The sequence below is a fragment of the Pan troglodytes genome, chromosome 5, assembly GCF_028858775.2.
Source record: "Pan troglodytes isolate AG18354 chromosome 5, NHGRI_mPanTro3-v2.0_pri, whole genome shotgun sequence".
Classification (NCBI taxonomy): Eukaryota; Metazoa; Chordata; class Mammalia; order Primates; family Hominidae; genus Pan; species Pan troglodytes.
The window spans coordinates 24,153,078-24,170,572 of NC_072403.2; the positions used below are offsets into that span (position 1 = coordinate 24,153,078).

Genomic DNA, 17,495 nt, shown 5'->3' on the forward strand with positions numbered 1-17,495 from the left:
GATTTTCATTGTGGCTTTAATTTGCATTTCCTTGATGATTAGTGATGGTGAGGAGTTTTTCATATATACTTGGACTTTTGTACCTTTGGGTTCCACATCTTGAAAATATTTGGGAAAAAAAATGGATGGTGGCATCTCTACTAAACACTATACAGACTTTCCTTGTCATTATTTCCTACACAATATTATGTAACAACTATTTACATAGCATTTACATTGTATTAGGTATTATAAGTAATCTAGAGGTAGCGTAAAGCATGCTGGAGTCTGTGCGTAGATTATATGTAAATATTATGTCATTTTACATAAGGGACTTGAGAATCTATGGATTTTGGTCTTCTCAGGAGGATTCTAGAACCAATCTCCTCCTGGAAACCAGGGAGGACTGTACCTGTTGGCCATTTGAGCATCTGCTTTTGAGAAATGTTGATTCAGATCTTTTACTTGTCTTTTAAATGGATTGTTTTCCTGCTATTGTTTGAATTTCTTGGGACTTTTTTAAAAAAGCAGTTTGGTTTTATTTCCAAACACAGGAAGCTCTTACTCCTCAGAAATGTATTCCTCACATCATCGTCCGGGGTCTCGTGCGTATTCGATGCGTTCAGGAAGTGGAGAGAATACTGTATTTTATGACCAGAAAAGGTCTCATCAACACTGGAGTTCTCAGCGTGGGAGCCGACCAGTATCTTCTCCCTAAGGACTACCACAATGTAGGTGATTGTAGCTTTACCGATAGCCTTGCCATTGATCAGGACAAACGCTAGTCTGTTGCTGTTAATAAATATAGTAAAAGCCACATTATCACCATAAAACTTAACAGAAGCAAGGCTTTCGCAGAATGTGTTTCTCCTGAAAGGAGAATATCAAGCACTCTTTCCCCAGATTGTAGGGAAAAAGGGAAGGGAGTAATAAGACAAGTGCCACCACATTCTTTAGGAAAATAACTTTCTAAGGACATCAAAGAAATGTAAATGAACGAATTTGCTCTGCAGTTCCGGAACAACTAAAACAGGACGTTGTTATCATCTGCTCTAATTGGACTTTTGTTTCTTTTCTTTTTAAGAAATCAGTCATCATTATCGGAGCTGGTCCAGCAGGATTAGCAGCTGCTAGGCAACTGCATAACTTTGGAATTAAGGTAGGATTTTGGGGACATGGAGTTAGAACAGATGGTTGACTGCTCCTTTTGGTCCAAATTTCTAAGATTTAGAAACCAGTTCCTATTTTTAGTGAAGAATACTAAATACATTATATGTTTATATTGGGTCCTAGAAAAGTTATAAAACTTGAAATTGATTTCATAAGAAAAAGGTAAATAGAAATTCTCACAGCTTTGGAGATAATTTTAGACTCTAATGAGCAAGTCAGAAGAAATTCTAACTTGGCATTAAAGTAGAAATTCTTTTTTTTTTTTTTTCAGACAGAGTCTTGCTCTGTCGCCCAGGCTGGAGTGCAGCGGTGCGATCTCAGCTCACCGCAACCTCTGCCTCTTGGGTTCAAGCTGGGATTACAGATGTGTGCCATCATGCCCAGCGAATTTTTGTATTTTTAGTAGAGTGGGGTTTCACCGTGTTGGCCAGGCCGGTCTTGAACTCCTGACCTCAAGTGATCTGCCTTGCCTGCCTTGGTCTCCCAAAGTGCTGGGATTACAGATGTGAGCCACTGCACCTGGCCAAAGTAGAAGTTCTTGACAGATTATTATTCGCACAATAGACATGATGAGAAAAAGCCCGTTTCCGCAGTAGTTTGAGACAGGAAATAGTAGCATGGATATTCATTATTCCTTGTGTAAAAAAGTTTCTGAAATACTCAGTTCTAAGTTTTTTTTTTAAATCTATTTATTTATTTTGAGACAGTGTTATGAGACTGGCTAATTTTTGTATTTTTGGTAGAGACGGGATTTCACCATGTTGGCAAGGCAGGTCTCAAACTCCTCAGTTAAAGCGATCTGCCTGCCTTGGCCTCCCAAAGTGCTGGGATTACAGGTGCGAGCCACTGTGCCCGGCCTCCAGTTAAATTTTTTTATGCCCGTCAAAAATGCCCTTTGCGGAGCTTGCAGTGAGCCAAGATTGCGCCACTGCACTCCAGCCTGGGCGATAGAGCGAGACTCCATCTCAAAAAAACAAACAAACAAACAAAAAATGCCCTTTGAATCTCATTTCAGACATGACCCACTGCTCCAGGCCTAGCACATGTTTCAGTTGATTGTTTATTTCAGTATTAGATATTTGGGCCAAGGTTATTTGAGTTTTACTTGGGAAACCTACAGATTATATTACAAGGAAGGTTATTAAAATCCACAATCTAGGCAGGCTGGTCTTTAATGTTCAGCCTTCCTCTTATACTGAAAAAAAAACTAGAAATGGGCTGGGCACAGTGGCTCAGTGCCTGTAATCCCAGCACTTTGGGAGGCCGAGGTGAGCAGATCGCTTGAGCTCAGGAGTTTGAGATCAGCCTGGGCAACATGGCAAAACCCTGTCTCTACCAAAAAAAAACAAAAAAAAAAACAAAAAGAAAATTAGCCGGGCATGGTGGTATGCACCTGTGGCCCCAGGTATTCAAGAGGCTGAGGTGGGAGGATCTCTTGAGTGAAGGAGGCAGAGGTTGCAGTGAGCCGAGATCTAGCCACTGCACTCCAGTCTGGGTGACAGAGTGAGACCCCAACTCAAACAAAAACTAGAAATGGATGGTTCTGTCAGAGAAAGAGGGTAGAACTACAAGGTGCAGCCTTCCTAGTTAGAGAAAGTGAAGAATGTAAGTTTGAGAAAGCAGTTTGGAGAATCAATATTCCTTTCCGCCCCATCCCCAAGTGATGGGGGAGATACCCAGGAGACCCTCCATTCCCGCCATGGGAGGGAAATAGATTCCTCTGAGTAGCCTGAAAGATGGTTAACTTGGGGAACCTCTCCTTGAGAATTTCAAGTAGTTTCTAGAGATCCAGAAGTGAAAGACTGGCCCTGCGATGAATAGGACTCACATTTTCAGGTAATGCAGCTCTGGGAATGTGGCACTAGGCATCCAGGGCTGCAGGTGACGTGCTGCCTGTGCACCCAAGAGCAGCTTCTCATGCCACCAGCATTAGAAATTTGAGGGCAATAAAATAGCCTGGGTATGAGACAAACCTCATTAGGCCAAGCCCATGAAGTAATATTTATATGGAGTGGCATACTTTTTTTTTTTTTTTAAATAATATATCTTAGGGAAGTTAAAGCTTATTCGCAGTCCTAAAGGAATTTTGCTGTGTAGATATTTCTTAGGAAAAATCACCTAAAGAAGTTTTTAACTGCTTCTTATGGAATACTATTTTATAAAAAGCTTTCAAAGTACATTTCATGTACTAGTTCATTAAATCTTTTTGTTTTTTGAGACAAGGTCTCACTCTGTTGCCCAGGCTGGAGTGCAGTGGCACAATCTCTGCTCCCTGCAGCCTCCACCTCCAGGGTTCAGGTGATTCTCGTGCCTCAGCCACCTGAATAGCTGGGATTACAGGTGCATGCCACCACACCTGACTATGTATTTCTGGTAGAGACAGGGTTTCACCATGTTGGCCAAACTGGTCACAAACTCTTGGCCTCATGTGATCCTCCTGCCTCGGCCTCCCAAAGTGCTGGTATTACAGGCATGAGCTATCGCATCTGGCCTAGTTCATCAAATCTTAGTATCTGGTTTGAGTGATTCTTTCAACAGACCACTCAGTTTTTCCTCGCTAGCGTCTAGATGGATTGTTTTGAACATCTATTTTGGCTTCTCTTCACACTGCCTGCTTTTTAAAGTTGTTTTTTTAGAAATATTTGGAATTAACCAAATATAGAGGCTATTTAACAGTGTCCTTCTACATTTTTATAATCCTGTGTCTGATATAACTCTTGTATCCTATTTAGCTTCCCTGACTGTCTGTCTTTTTAGGTGACTGTCCTGGAAGCCAAAGACAGAATTGGAGGCCGAGTCTGGGATGATAAATCTTTTAAAGGCGTCACAGTGGGAAGAGGAGCTCAGATTGTCAATGGGTGTATTAACAACCCAGTAGCATTAATGTGTGAACAAGTGAGTTTCTTTTAGCTTTGCGTTGTAGATAAAGGAAAGAAAAACAGTTTCAATTTGCTTGTGTGCAGTATTAATATGCTTCTAAAGTAAATTACATATAACAGCCCCCTCATCTCCTATGCAAAGCAGTAAGAATTACACTTCTGCCTTTCTGAGAAGGTAGAACTAGAGGATGTAAAATACTTTTTTTCCTTTTTCTAAGCTATTTAATTTTATTTCCTTGTTCTTTGCAGGCCACTTGGTTATCTCATAATTTTAGAGTTGCCAGATTTAGCATATAAAAATCCAGAATTCTCAATTAAATTTCATTTTCAGATAAACAAGTTATTTTTTACCCAAGTATTTCCCAGTATTACATGGGATATTTTACATGCAATATTTGGGACATACTTATACTTAAAAAAATTATGTATTACTAATCTGAACATCATATTTAAGGAGGCAGCCTGTCTTTAATCTGGCAGTCAGAGAGAGTTTATTTGAAGAGTTGGTAGGCCCAAGGCTTTTTCTGAAATGTTTATTGATGGTCAATTCAATTTCAACTTCTGCTATGAGTGTTTGTGTGTTTGTGTGTTCATTTACATGAGGGTCCACAGAGGAGACAGAATGTTCGAGCAAGGACAGGCAGTGTCTAGCATCTGAAACATTAGCCAAAAAGTTACAGTGGGCATGGCGTAGGAGCTGTTGCTGCCCCTCTCACATTCTCATCAAATAAAATCTTGTAGATTTCATGCTGTTTTTTTTCACTGCCTGACTTTGCTGCCATTCCCCGTGAAGCATATTTAGCTTTATTTTTGAGAGATATGAGACCATTTTCTCCATGAGAGCTCTGTCTGATTTTCAGCTTAGAACCTGTAAATATTTTTTTCCAGGGAAAATTTTCACCTTCTTATTCTTATTATTTTGAAGCTTGGCATCAGCATGCATAAATTTGGAGAAAGATGTGACTTAATTCAGGAAGGTGGAAGAATAACTGACCCCACTATTGACAAGCGCATGGATTTTCATTTTAATGCTCTCTTGGATGTTGTCTCTGAGTGGAGAAAGGATAAGACTCAGCTCCAAGATGTCCCTTTAGGAGGTATGGGGAGAACGGTGTTCTGATTGTTCCATCTCAGTTTCGTTGTTACCTAAGCTTCATCAGCAGTGGCATCGTTCATTTGCGAGGTCGGATGTCGGCAACAGGGTAGCCCTCCTGAGCATTTCTTTTGGACTGATGGATTCTCCAAGTTCTCAGGGGAGGAGAACTTTTTGTAGGGAGCCTTAGATGCTTGCGTTGTGTACACACACACACACAGACCTTACTTTACACAATAGCTGGTGTTTTACAAAATTACCTATGTGTCTAATTTTAAATTTCCCAGAGTAGCTTACTTTTATGGGAACATGTGGTAAGCCCTGTGTGATAAATCATCACCCTGTAATGTCTTTTCTAGGTAAGGGTTTGTGTGTGCCAGGATTTCTTTTTGTTGAGCAGTGAGTTAAGGTTTTTTCCAGTATATTTTAAGAATGCAAGAGTATTACAGTTTAAGAATTTTAACCCATTAGGCACAGTGGCTCACACCTGTAATCCAAACATTTGGGAGGTCAAGCGGGGAAGATCACTTGAGCCCAGGAGTTCAAGACCAGCCTGGGCAACATAGTGAGCCTTGTGTCTACAGAAAAAAGGGGGTGGGGGGGCAAGCATGGTGGTGTGTGTCTGTAGTCCCAGCTACTCGGGAGGCTGAGGTGGAAGGATAGCTTTGAGCTGAGGAGGTTGAGGTTCCAGTGAGCTATGATCCCACCACTGCACTCCAGCCTGGGCAATGAAGCAAGACCCTATTTCAAAAAAAAAAAGGAATTTTAATTCAAAATCTTTTGGCTTTTGTACTTAAATGGGCAATATTAGCCACAACTATTTAGAAAACTTGACCATCCATAGTGGCTCATTTTCACGAGGGTGCCAGCTTAAATTTTACTGTATTGCTTCTTAAATTGATATTTATTTGGCCTACAATTTTGTGACCTGAATGTATTCACTTGTAGTTCTTGGAGGCATGTTGGAGTTTCTTGTAGTGTGAACATTGGAACTCAGTTTGCAAGGTGTTAATTTGCTTCAACTGTATGTTTCTTTGCAAGAGCTCTCAATTCTTCAGGCTGATATACAGTTCATCTCTGTTTGGGGTAAACTTCTTAGTAGCAGGGACTATGTATCTCTTCTTTTTCTCTTTTCCCTTCCCCTCTACTGTGGCAACCCACCACCTCTAGGAGACCTATGCTGTAATCGTCCTTAGTAAGTTTTGACTGATATACTATAAGAGAACGTTTTCAGAAATATACTGCCGTCAACAGGGATCATTTAATCAAATGTTGTAGTGTCCAGACTAATTCGTAAGTTGTTAAATTTCCTGGAGTTGAGAACAGTTATTAGGCTGACGTGCAGGATATTCTCAGGACTTGGTTAGTGTTTTGTACCTGTGTTGCAGTCACTGGCTGGAGTTTTCATTACATGTCTTTCAGAGTCACCATATAAAAATGTTTAATGATAATGCTTTGCCTTACCCTTACCTAGAACAAGCTGTAGGCCAGGCATGATGGTGCGTGCCTGTAGTCCCAGCTACTCAGGAGGTGAGAGGATCACTTAAGTCCAGGAGTTAGAGACTGTGGTGAGCTGTGATCTCGCCACTGCACCTCAGCTTGGGTGACATAGTGAGACACTGTCTCACAAACAAAACAAATAAAAAACCCAAGTTGTTAAGGTAGGCTCAGCAATTCTTACTGTGTAAGTGGGTATTTCATCTTATCAATAGCTTGTTTAAAAGCTTTGATAATAGTGCACACATCTCTGTGTAAGGCTATAGTTATATCCTGCCTGTTGGTATCTTAGCTGTCTGAGATCTCATCTTACCAGCACAAAGCTGGGGAAACTAGAATCTAAATACTAAGGGACTAGATTTCATTTCAGAAAGCATGTGCACTAAAGCTGTTTTAAATATTATTTACATAAAAATCACACTGTGCTGGGCGCGGTGGCTAATGCCTGTAATCTCAGCACTTTGGGAGGCCAAGGCGGGTGGATCACCTGAGTTCAGGAGTTCGAGACCAGCCTGGCTAACATAGTGAAACCCTGTCTCTACTAATAATACAAAAATTAGTCGAGCATGGTGGTGCATGCCTGTAATCCCAGGTATTTGGGATGCTGAGGCAGGAGAATCACTTGAACCTGGGAGGCAGAGGTTGCAGTGAGACAAGATCAGGCCATTGCACTTCAGTCTTGATGACAAGCGAAACTCCGTCTCCAAAAAAAAAAAAAAAAATCACATTGAGGCCTCTCTCAGTCTGTTTATATACTATCTTAGCAATCTTGGTTTTTCTCCCCGCCGCCTCCACAAAACCAACAGGAATGTAGAAACTGCACAGCAGGAAGCGGGGATGGGACTTCTACAAAAGTCACAGAAAGTGGCACAAAGCCCAGGGGTCTAGGAGCAACAAAGCCAGGCACAAATCTGGAGGCCTCTTGGGCATCCGCATGTTACAATCTAGTGCAAGAACTGAACATTTTGATGAAAGCCTTGAGCTGTTCTAAAAAAAAAATATTTGAAGTAACTGATACTCAGTTCTGCTTCTAGTCAGAGAAGTGTGTGACACTCTGTTAAACTTGGGATTACACCTGTAATCCCAGCACTTCGGGAGGCTGAGGTGGGTAGATTTCTTGAGCTCAGGAGTTTGAGACCAGCCTGGGCAACATGGTGAAACCCATCTCTACTAAAAATTCAAAAATTAGCTGGGCATAGAGGCGGGCGCCTGTAGTCCCAGCTACTTGGGAGGCCGATTGGTGGAGCCCCGGAAGTTGAGGCTGCAGTGAGTCGGAATGGCACCACAGCACTCCAGCCTGGGTGACACAGTGAGACCCTATCTCAGGAAAAAAAAGAAAAGAAAAAGAAAACACCACCAGAAAAAGAAACGTGCAGTCTGTGATACATGTTTTGGATGGTTGTCATCACTGCAACAGTTGTAAAGAAGTAACCTGTACTGAGATGCTTAGAATTAGTCAGACATCAAGCCAGAACCCTCTTCCAGCCCTGCTATAAAGGAATGTAAGACAAAAATGATATCACAGGGCTGTGTCCATATAGTTACAAGGTCCGGTTGAGTGGGACAGATAAGTAAGGGCTGGAGTTGATGACAGGGAGAAATTCTGGGGGCTTGCCACGGCCCGGTGATGCCCGACTATAAAGAATGGATGGGATTGAGTGGGAGAAGGCATTCCTGTGAGGGAGAGTGGGAGGTCGCAGACCCTGCAGGGTAGGAATTTACCAGGAAAAAGATTCAAAGCATTACAGCAGAGCCTGCGAGTGGGCAGATCGTAGCTGCTGCCTTTGGAAAGATTAAAATGTGCTAGCTTTGCCTGGCTGTGGTTGGGGAATTTATTACATAGGCAACCAGTAATTGTAGATATGGAGGCGGAGTGCTGACAAGATACAAGCCCATAATGGAATATTCTTGTTTGGGACAGACTGTAGCCAATAGGTTACAGGTCTCTTAGTTGAGGTGAGATGTTGTAAGCATTGACTTTAAGGTGATGGCAGCAGGACCAGAAAGAGAATGGTAACTTCTGTGTGTGTGCATGTACATCTATGTGTGGGGACAGTTTTTCTGTATCTTGAGCAAAAGAGGAAACCACTTCTCAACGAAGCGAAATTGAGACGTTTCTGAAGATACAGAACTTACATAGCTTTGTTTCCGGTTGTGCACATGTACCCTAAAACTTAAAGTATAATAATAATAAAATTAAAAAAAAAGATAAACTTTCTCTTCCTGAGAGAAATGGACCTTATCAAGAGATCTTTTCCCCTCTGACTTTACTTGGGAAAACACTTTGGAAGTTTTGGGTGTTGCTGGGTGACAGGGGTTGAAAGCAAAGGAGAAAGAATTGGAGAATCTTGTTAAAGCTATTTTTTTCTGCTTTGATCCATTCCCATTACAGAAAAGATAGAAGAAATCTACAAGGCATTTATTAAGGAATCTGGTATCCAATTCAGTGAGCTGGAGGGACAGGTGCTTCAGTTCCATCTCAGTAACCTGGAGTACGCCTGTGGCAGCAACCTTCACCAGGTGCGCTTGGGTTTTGTGAAAGGTGTGCTTTGAAAATACTTGGTTTAGGCCGGGCACAGTGGCTCACGCCTGTAATCCCAGCACTTTGGGAGGCCGAGGTGGGCAGATCATGAGGTCAGGAGATCGAGACCATCCTGGCCAACATGGTGAAACCCCGTCTCTACTAAAATACAAAAAATTAGCCAGGCCTGGTGGCGCATACCTGTAGTCCCAGCTACTCGGGAGGCTGAGGCAGGGGAATCACTTGAACCTGGGAGGCGGAAGTCGTAGTGAGCTGGGATCGCGCCACTGCACTCCAGCCTGGAGTCTCAAAAATAAAATAAAATAAAATAAAATACTTGTTTTTGTGTATGTGTGTGTGTGTTTTGTGTGTCTAAATATTGAATTCGAGCTGGTTTGGATAAACAGGAAAGAATGATTCTGCTTAAAAGTTTGAAAACCATGACTTCTGAGCATATTAACCCCACAGTGGTTTTGGTTGTTTTTTAAACTTTTTTTTTTTTTTTTAAGCAAGAGAAACTCTTCTTCAGATAATGCTTGTGAAAGAAGCTCAATACGTAAAAACAAAGGAAGAGGCTGGGTGCAGTGGCTCCCTTCTGTAATCCCAGCACTTTGAGAGGCCAAGACAGGCGGATTGTTTGAGCCCAGGAGTTCAAGACCATCCTGGGCAACATGGCAAAATCCTGTCTCTACAAAACATACAAAAAATTAGCTGGGCTTAGTGGCATGTGCCTGTAGTCCCAGCTAAGTGGGAGGCTGAGGTGGGAGGATTGCTTGATCCCACGAGTTCAAAGCTGCAGTTAGCTGTGATGGTGCTACCACACTGCTGCCTGGGCGATAGAGTGAGACCGGGTCTAGGGGGAGAAAAAAGAAATCAATCACTCCAAAGGAAGGAGGGCTATTGGGCTGAATCAGAGCAGGGTCTCTTATGTTTTTCTTATTTTTTGTAGAGATGGGGTCTTGCCATGTTGCCTAGTCTGGTCTTGAACTCCTGGTCTCAAGTGATCCTCCTGCCTCAGCCTCCCAAAATGCTGGAATTACAGGCATGAGCCACTGCACCAGGACTTGTCTCTTTACCGTCCTTTCCCTGCCCTCTGCAGAGGGCCTTGGGTCATTTCTGTGGAACCGTGGAGTCGGAAACACTGCTCTCGAGAAGCCAAAATAGAGTATCCTTGCAAGTCTGGTCTGTTTACCTTGTTAAAGTAAATTTAAGCTTGCCTAACTCATTTAACCAACTGTGAACTTAATACCCCAGTATTCTGTATTTTGAATAGAACTCCACGGATGATTTCAGAGGCCCCTTTGGGACCTCTCCATTTCCACTTGGTTCTGCATTGTGATTGGAATCATGCTATTTTCCAAAATCGTGCAGGGTTTCTATTCTGTAGAGCTTCCATGTTGAGAACAGATAGCATATTTATATATGTTGATCAAATACAGTTTTACCCTCATAGAATTCTACTTTGCCAGAGTTGTCAATATAGAAAATCAGCTTCTATTTTTATCAAGGAGTGGTACCCATGTCCAAGTCATATGGACCTTTTGTTCTCAAATAAACTTTCCTCAAATAAAATTATCGAGATTTCCTCCCCAATGGTGGTCTCTGCCTGGGCTGGTCTGCCTGTCCCCTGCCCTCCTGCCTTGGTGGCTGTTCCCACCTGGAGCTCCTCATATTGGCTCTCAGGCACAGGCACAAGGATTTACACTGCTGTGTCCCCAACCTCTCTTGTTTCCCAGGTATCTGCTCGCTCGTGGGACCACAATGAATTCTTTGCCCAGTTTGCTGGTGACCACACTCTGCTAACTCCCGGGTACTCGGTGATAATTGAAAAACTGGCAGAAGGGCTTGACATTCAACTCAAATCTCCAGTGAGTATCAACTGCTGGGAGGCTCTGGCTCGCCTTGTTTGGGGAGCATGTGAAGTTCTGGGCATGCGGCTCACACAGGAGAATGGGGCTGGCTTTGGTGTTTAGCCAGGGTCTAGAAGTACTTTTGTGGCTCATTCGTAGCCTGTGTAGCATTATCCATGTCAGTGAGGCAGCTGCTGCTGCTTGGAAACCGTAGTGGCCCCAGTGCATTTCTATTAAGAAGAAGGTATTCAAATTGCTTCGCAACTTTCCTAACCCAGTGCAGTTATTTTCACTTTAAAATTTTCCCTTCAAATCTTTGTCTCAGTGCATTTGTATTGTGTGTTGTAATCATGGGGGTGATTACTTAACTGTATTTCCCTTCACACCATATTATAACTATTTTCTATATTCCGACACAATGTTTATTTTGTATATTCTGACACAGTATAAATTCTAACTCCCTTAGTTCAGCTATAACAATTGTTTAGATCTCTGAATGCCAGGAAAAGATTCCCCTTAGCCTTGGAGATGTAAATTCATGTAATATGAGAATCGGAAAGGATCCTGGATCACGTGGTTCCATCCCTCACTTTGTTTCATAATTGCTTTTTGAGCAGGTGCAGTGTATTGATTATTCTGGAGATGAAGTGCAGGTTACCACTACAGATGGCACAGGGTATTCTGCACAAAAGGTAAGAGCTAGGGCAGTACAAGGGTGGGTAGAAACCTTTGCTGCCAAGGGCTTGGAGGGAAGGACAAAACTTTCCTATCAAGGAGTTTGCCTTTGGGAATCTGCCTGGACCCTTGTTGGATTTCTGGTAAGTTATGTATCTCCACTTAATTGTATGTAGATATGCAAAGCTGATTTCATTGCTCTAACACTGTATAGACTCATGGCAGATGGAATTCTGAATTGTGTTCCTTGAGGTGAGTTCTAGGGCACATTAGTCCTGAGAGTTGAACAAGAAAAAAAATTCCTTGGCCAAATAAGTTAGGCAAGGCCAAGTAAGTTTGGGAAGTATTGTATACGATACTCTACTTTTAGGATTAAACAGGAGTTGTATAGGGTTAAATAGAAGTATGTGTATGTGTGTGTATATATATATATATATATATATATACACACACACATATATATACACATATATATACACACACATATATATACACACACACACATATATATATATATATATATATATATTTTTTTTTTTTTTTTTTGAGATGGAGTCTCGTGCTGTCACCCAGGCTGGAGTGCAGTGGCGCAAACTCGGCTCACTGCAAGCTCCGCCTCCCGGGTTCACGCCATTCTCCTGCCTCAACCTCCCAAGTAGCTGGGACTACAGGTACCCGCCATCACGCCTGGCTAATTTTTTTTTTTTTTTGTATTTTTTAGTAGAGATGGGGTTTCACCCTGTTAGCCAGGATGGTCTCGATCTCCTGACCTCATGATCTGCCCGCCTCGGCCTCCCAAAGTGCTGGGGTTACAGGTGTGAGCCACTGTGCTCCGCCCAAATAGAAGTATATTAAAGGCTCTGAGAAGTCCTGCATTAAAGAAATCTATTTTACTTTTTTTCTGTGCTCTCCACATTTTTTAAAACCACGGAATCCTTCTTCAGATCAGGAAAGTTCTGTTTTCATCTTGAAATCTTGAAACTATCAGAAGTACTTTCATATGGCTTAAATTTTTTGTAAACAGCTTTAGTAGGTGAACAGTACAAGGTACTGCTGAATCAAATACCTGAAATCACACTGAGATTTATAGTATTGGAGAATAAAGGTGCCTCCTTGGGGTAGAGGGGATTTAGTAAACCTTGAAAATTTAAGTTTAGTTATATCTTAAGTGACTATGAAAAAATATAATTGATGAACTATCACTAGTTCCTAGACTAGCTATGCTTCCTACACTTCAGGTATCTAAAACTTATTTCATAGTCCTTGATTTTCATACAGAAATAAAGGACTGCATGTCACATGGGAAAGACAGGTCTAGGGAATGAGTTAGTCAGGGTAGGGGGTCCTAACATTATTCCTGCCATTAACCAACTAGGAGATTTTGGGCAGCAATCCCTGGGCTGCACGTCGGAATCACCTGGGAGGTGCTTACAAAGAAAGGTTGGAAAGCCCCACCCTGATGCGTTCTTGTTGAATTGGCCTCGCTTTTTTGTTTGTTTTTTTCAGAGACAGGGTCTCAGTCTGTCGCCCAGGCTGGAGTGCAGTGGCACAGTCATAGTTCACTGTAGCCTCGAGCAACTGGGTTCAAGGGATCCTCTCACCTGAGCCTCCCTCGAGTAGCTGGGATTACAGGCATGCACCACCATGCCCGGCTAGTCATGTTTTTAAAGCTTCTCAAGTGATTCCAGTGTGCAGCTGTGGTTGAGAACCTTGTCTGCAGTGACCTTTTCTGTAAGCTCTTAATAGGTTTTGCCTGGTGGTAAACAGTGTTTAAAAATACTACCTTTTAAAATTGCAAGTCACCCGACAGTTCAGCCTCTGCTGTTCTGTAGCTCCACTTCTTGGTGTCCAGGACAGCAAGATGGTTATAACTCCCCTGCTTTGTTACTCTCTGCCTGACCCTGGCCAGTACTTGTGCGTTTCTGTGTTTGTATTCCAGCCTTCTGGAGAAATTAGGGCACAGCTTCAGGCTGCACTTTGAAATGTTTAAAACAAATATTTTTATTGTAGCTAGCACGCACCACAGTTTGCATTGGAAGTTTCCCCAAACTTGTAAGAGAATAATTTTCAACCCAACGTGATAGACCGATGAACCTCCAGCAGACTAACTCGGTCTAGGCTGCTTCCATTGACATCTCGCTTTTATTACTTACTAGGATGTGTTTATATCATTTGCCTATTTGTTTACCCAAGGCTTTTCTTTCTTTTTTTTCTCTTTCTTTTCTTTTCTTTTTTTTTTTTGTTTTACAGGGTCTTATTCTGTTGCCCAAGCTGGAGTGCAGTGGTGCAGCTTGTAGCTCACAGCAGCCTCGAACTCCTGGGCTTGAGCAGTGCTCCCACCTCAGCCTCCTGTGTAACTGGGACCACAAGCACATGCCACCACACTCAGCTAATTAAAAAAATTTTTTTTTGTAGAGACAGTGTTTCCCTATGTTGTCCAGGCTGGTCTTGAACTCGTGGTCTTAAGCAATCCTCTCGCCTCAGCCTCCCAAAATGCTGGGATTATAGGTGTGAGCCACTGCACCTGGGCTACTCAAGTTCTTATGCTTTTCAGTGCTATTTTGTCATTAAGAAAACATCTAGATTTGTGGGCATGGGTGGCTCACGCCTGTAATCACAGCACTTCGGGAGGCTGAGGCGAGAAGATGGCTTGAGGCCAGGAGTTTGAGACCAGCCTGGGCAACATGGTGAGACCCCGTCTCTACCAAACATAAAAAAATTATCTGGGCATCGTGCTGCACACCCATGGTCCCAGCTACTACAAGAAGCTGAGGCAAGAGGATCACTTGAGCACAGGAGTTTGAGGCTGCTGTGAGCTGTGGTCATGCCACTGCACTCCAGCCGGGGCAACAGAGCAAGACCCTGTCTCTTTAAAAGGGAAAAAAATCTAGATTTTATTTATTTTCTTGCAATTTAATTGGATAGTAATTGGTTTTTTGTTGTGGTTTGCCTCATTTTTTTTTGATTGCATGGTAATTATCTATAAATAGATTATAAACTTCTTGATGATAGAGAACATATTTTATACTTTATAAAAATATTTTCATGTGGCAGAAAATAGTGACAAAATCAGAGAACTCTGAACTTCCTGTGATCCTAGAATTGAGAGTTAAGCCAAATATACAAAATCTTTGAAGCCTCAGGTAGATTGGGTGCTTGGTCTTCAACTCCATTCCACTCTGATCCTAGGGTGTCATCCTGTACTGCAGATATTAGAAAGCAAATACACACACTCTTCCCCAACTCCCTACAGCAGGTTTCTAAACATCCATCCAGCCCAGCCAATCTGATGCACTTGCATGAGATGTAGAAGGTGTAGGTTGACTTTCGCTTCCCTTCTGCTGCCTCTGTTGAGAGCACACAATGGTGGAGGTGTTTGGTTCTTCTGCAGCAGGGTTCATGAAAGTTGCAGGGTTTAGTCAGTAACCACAACTCAAGAAGGAGGCCGTAAGGCATGCATGTTGCTGGTGCACGTGGTTCTGTATGTGGCATGATTCTGGAGCTGGCAGTAGTAGTAATGGCGTCCTGATTGTAGCAACGATAATGGGGTCTGGAGCCAGAAATGTCCAATTCCTAATGTTTGTGATGTGTTTCACTACTTATGAAGCATATTGATGTATCTTGTAAATTTTAGTTTTAAAGCATCACCCTGATTCTCAGAGGTTAGTGGGGCAGATACTACCTTCATTTTATAGATGTATGGCAGAGATGAGTGGCAGGCTTGGCCACACAGTAGAATGTATCAGGAATGATGCATAAAGTTCTCCTGACTCCATAGTTAGGGCTCTTTCCTCCTCAAGTACTGCTTTTCGGGTTTTTTTTCTTTTTTTTTTTTGAGACAGTCTCGCTCTGTCGCCCAGGCTGGAGTGTAGTGGCGTGATCTCGGCTCACTGCAAACTCCACCTTCCAGGTTCAAGAGATTCTCCTGCCTCAGCTTCCCAAGTATCTGGCACTACAGGCACCTGCCACCACACCTGGCTAATTTTTGTATTTTTGTAGAGACAGGGTTTCACCATGTTGGCCAGGCTGGTCTTGAACTCCTGACCTCAGGTGATCCGCCCGCCTTGGCCTCTCAAAGTGCTGGGATTACAGGCATGAGCCACCGCACCTGGCCTCTGCCGACTCTTCTTATCTAAGATGATTATTCACCATCAGGACGTTTTTTGCCCACTCGTCCCTGTGGTTGCCACTTCTGCTTAGCCAGGCATTGGCACCCTTGTGCAGTGAGCAACCTGCACAGTTGCACATGGCAGCCCTTGTTCTTGCCAGTATAACAGCATGGGTTGTTGATACCAGTGTAGTGGTAGTGTGAGGTTCTGTTGCTGTTTGTTTGTTAACTGTTAATTATTTTCCACAGGTATTAGTCACTGTACCACTGGCTTTACTACAGAAAGGTGCCATTCAGTTTAATCCACCGTTGTCAGAGAAGAAGATGAAGGCTATCAACAGCTTAGGCGCAGGCATCATTGAAAAGGTGACTTAAATGACTTCATCCTCAGCAAGAAAGAGATTAATGTCAGATGATAGATGTTAACTTCTGATATGGAGAAGGTAGTGGGTACTGTCTGAATACAAATAAAACTCAACGATTTCCTTTTCATTTGAGTAATTGTTCGTGAAGAACACAGAAGAATATTATCAAAACGAAAGGAGGAGAGCTGGCTGAGGTCTGTGAGTTTTGACTTTAGGAGAAAGAATCTTGTTATTCACAATTTGAATTTGGTATAAGCAATTCTTCTATCCCTTTTTTTCCCCCCTTCTGCTTTCTTTCTTGTCTGCTTTCCACTCATTGGCCCCAGTGAGGACAGAGGTTTATTTCTCCTGCCTTTAATATCTCCTGTAGCAGAATGGGCCAGTGCTGCAGCAGATTCTGACAGACCTATGAGTAGTGAGAGTTTAACTTAGGGACATACGCCCAGGAGTGAGTCTTAGGAATGCTGGGCATCTTCAGACTAGCTTCTAGGTTGCCAGTGGGTTCCATTATCCATGGGAATGGAACTGAGTGGCATCAAAAGCAAGGAGCTGGGCTGGGCACAGTGGCTCATGCCTATAATCCCAGCACTTTGGAAGGCTGAGGAGGATGGATTACCTGAGGTCAGGAGTTCAAGACCAGCCTGACCAACATGGTGAAACCTCATCTCTACTAAAAATACAAAATTCGCTGGGCGTGGTGGTGTGCACCTGTAATCCCAGCTACTTGGGATGCTGAGGCAGGAGAATCACTCGAAACCAGAAAGTGGAGGCTGCAGTGAGCCAAGATCGCTCCATTGCACTCCCAGCTGGGCAACAAGAGCGAAACTCCGTCTCAAAAAAAAAAACCCCAAAAAACAAAACAAAACAAAAAACAACCAAGGAGTTCACAAGGGGAAAAAAGGAGGTGAGGAGAATGGAAAGAGCGGTATTTGGGGTTGTTCTTTCGGGCAGTGTCTTTGTTTTAGAGTAGAGCTACAGGTTGCTGCTTAGATATTGCCTGTGGTTTTGTGACGACAGACACCTAACCACCTTTCTTCTGCTCACTTTGCAGATTGCCTTGCAATTTCCGTATAGATTTTGGGACAGTAAAGTACAAGGGGCTGACTTTTTTGGTCACGTTCCTCCCAGTGCCAGCAAGCGAGGGCTTTTTGCCGTGTTCTATGATATGGATCCCCAGGTAAAATCATTCGTGAACTGTGGTTTGAATTTCCGTCTTAAAGTTTAGAATTTGATGTGACAATTACTCACCTATCAAGCTCAGGAACTAACGAACATCATGGAGACCCTGGGTCTATGTTTATATTCTGGGAGGACACTTGGACTGGACATTTTCCTATAGGAAAGGAGCCCCAGTATTT

General features: G+C 42.7%; 1 protein-coding gene across 20 annotated transcripts in view; it reads left to right on the plus strand.

Moving 5' to 3' along the window:
- KDM1B (lysine demethylase 1B) overlaps window positions 1-17,495 on the plus strand; it is a 68,952-nt gene that overhangs the window by 41,559 nt on the left and 9,898 nt on the right. For 12 of the 20 annotated variants that reach the window (XM_063812131.1, XM_063812129.1, XM_063812137.1 and 9 more), the window contains 9 exons: window positions 534-710; window positions 1,064-1,138; window positions 3,907-4,044; window positions 4,954-5,125; window positions 9,011-9,138; window positions 10,876-11,007; window positions 11,607-11,681; window positions 16,022-16,138; window positions 17,189-17,314. In XM_063812131.1, coding sequence (XP_063668201.1) covers window positions 534-710; window positions 1,064-1,138; window positions 3,907-4,044; window positions 4,954-5,125; window positions 9,011-9,138; window positions 10,876-11,007; window positions 11,607-11,681; window positions 16,022-16,138; window positions 17,189-17,314 — 1,140 coding nt within the window. Of the gene's footprint in view, window positions 1-533; window positions 711-1,063; window positions 1,139-3,906; window positions 4,045-4,953; window positions 5,126-9,010; window positions 9,139-10,875; window positions 11,008-11,603; window positions 11,682-16,021; window positions 16,139-17,188; window positions 17,315-17,495 lie in introns of all 20 variants that reach the window. The other 8 variants (XM_009450575.5, XM_009450572.5, XM_016954971.4 and 5 more) reach the window with 1 other exon arrangement.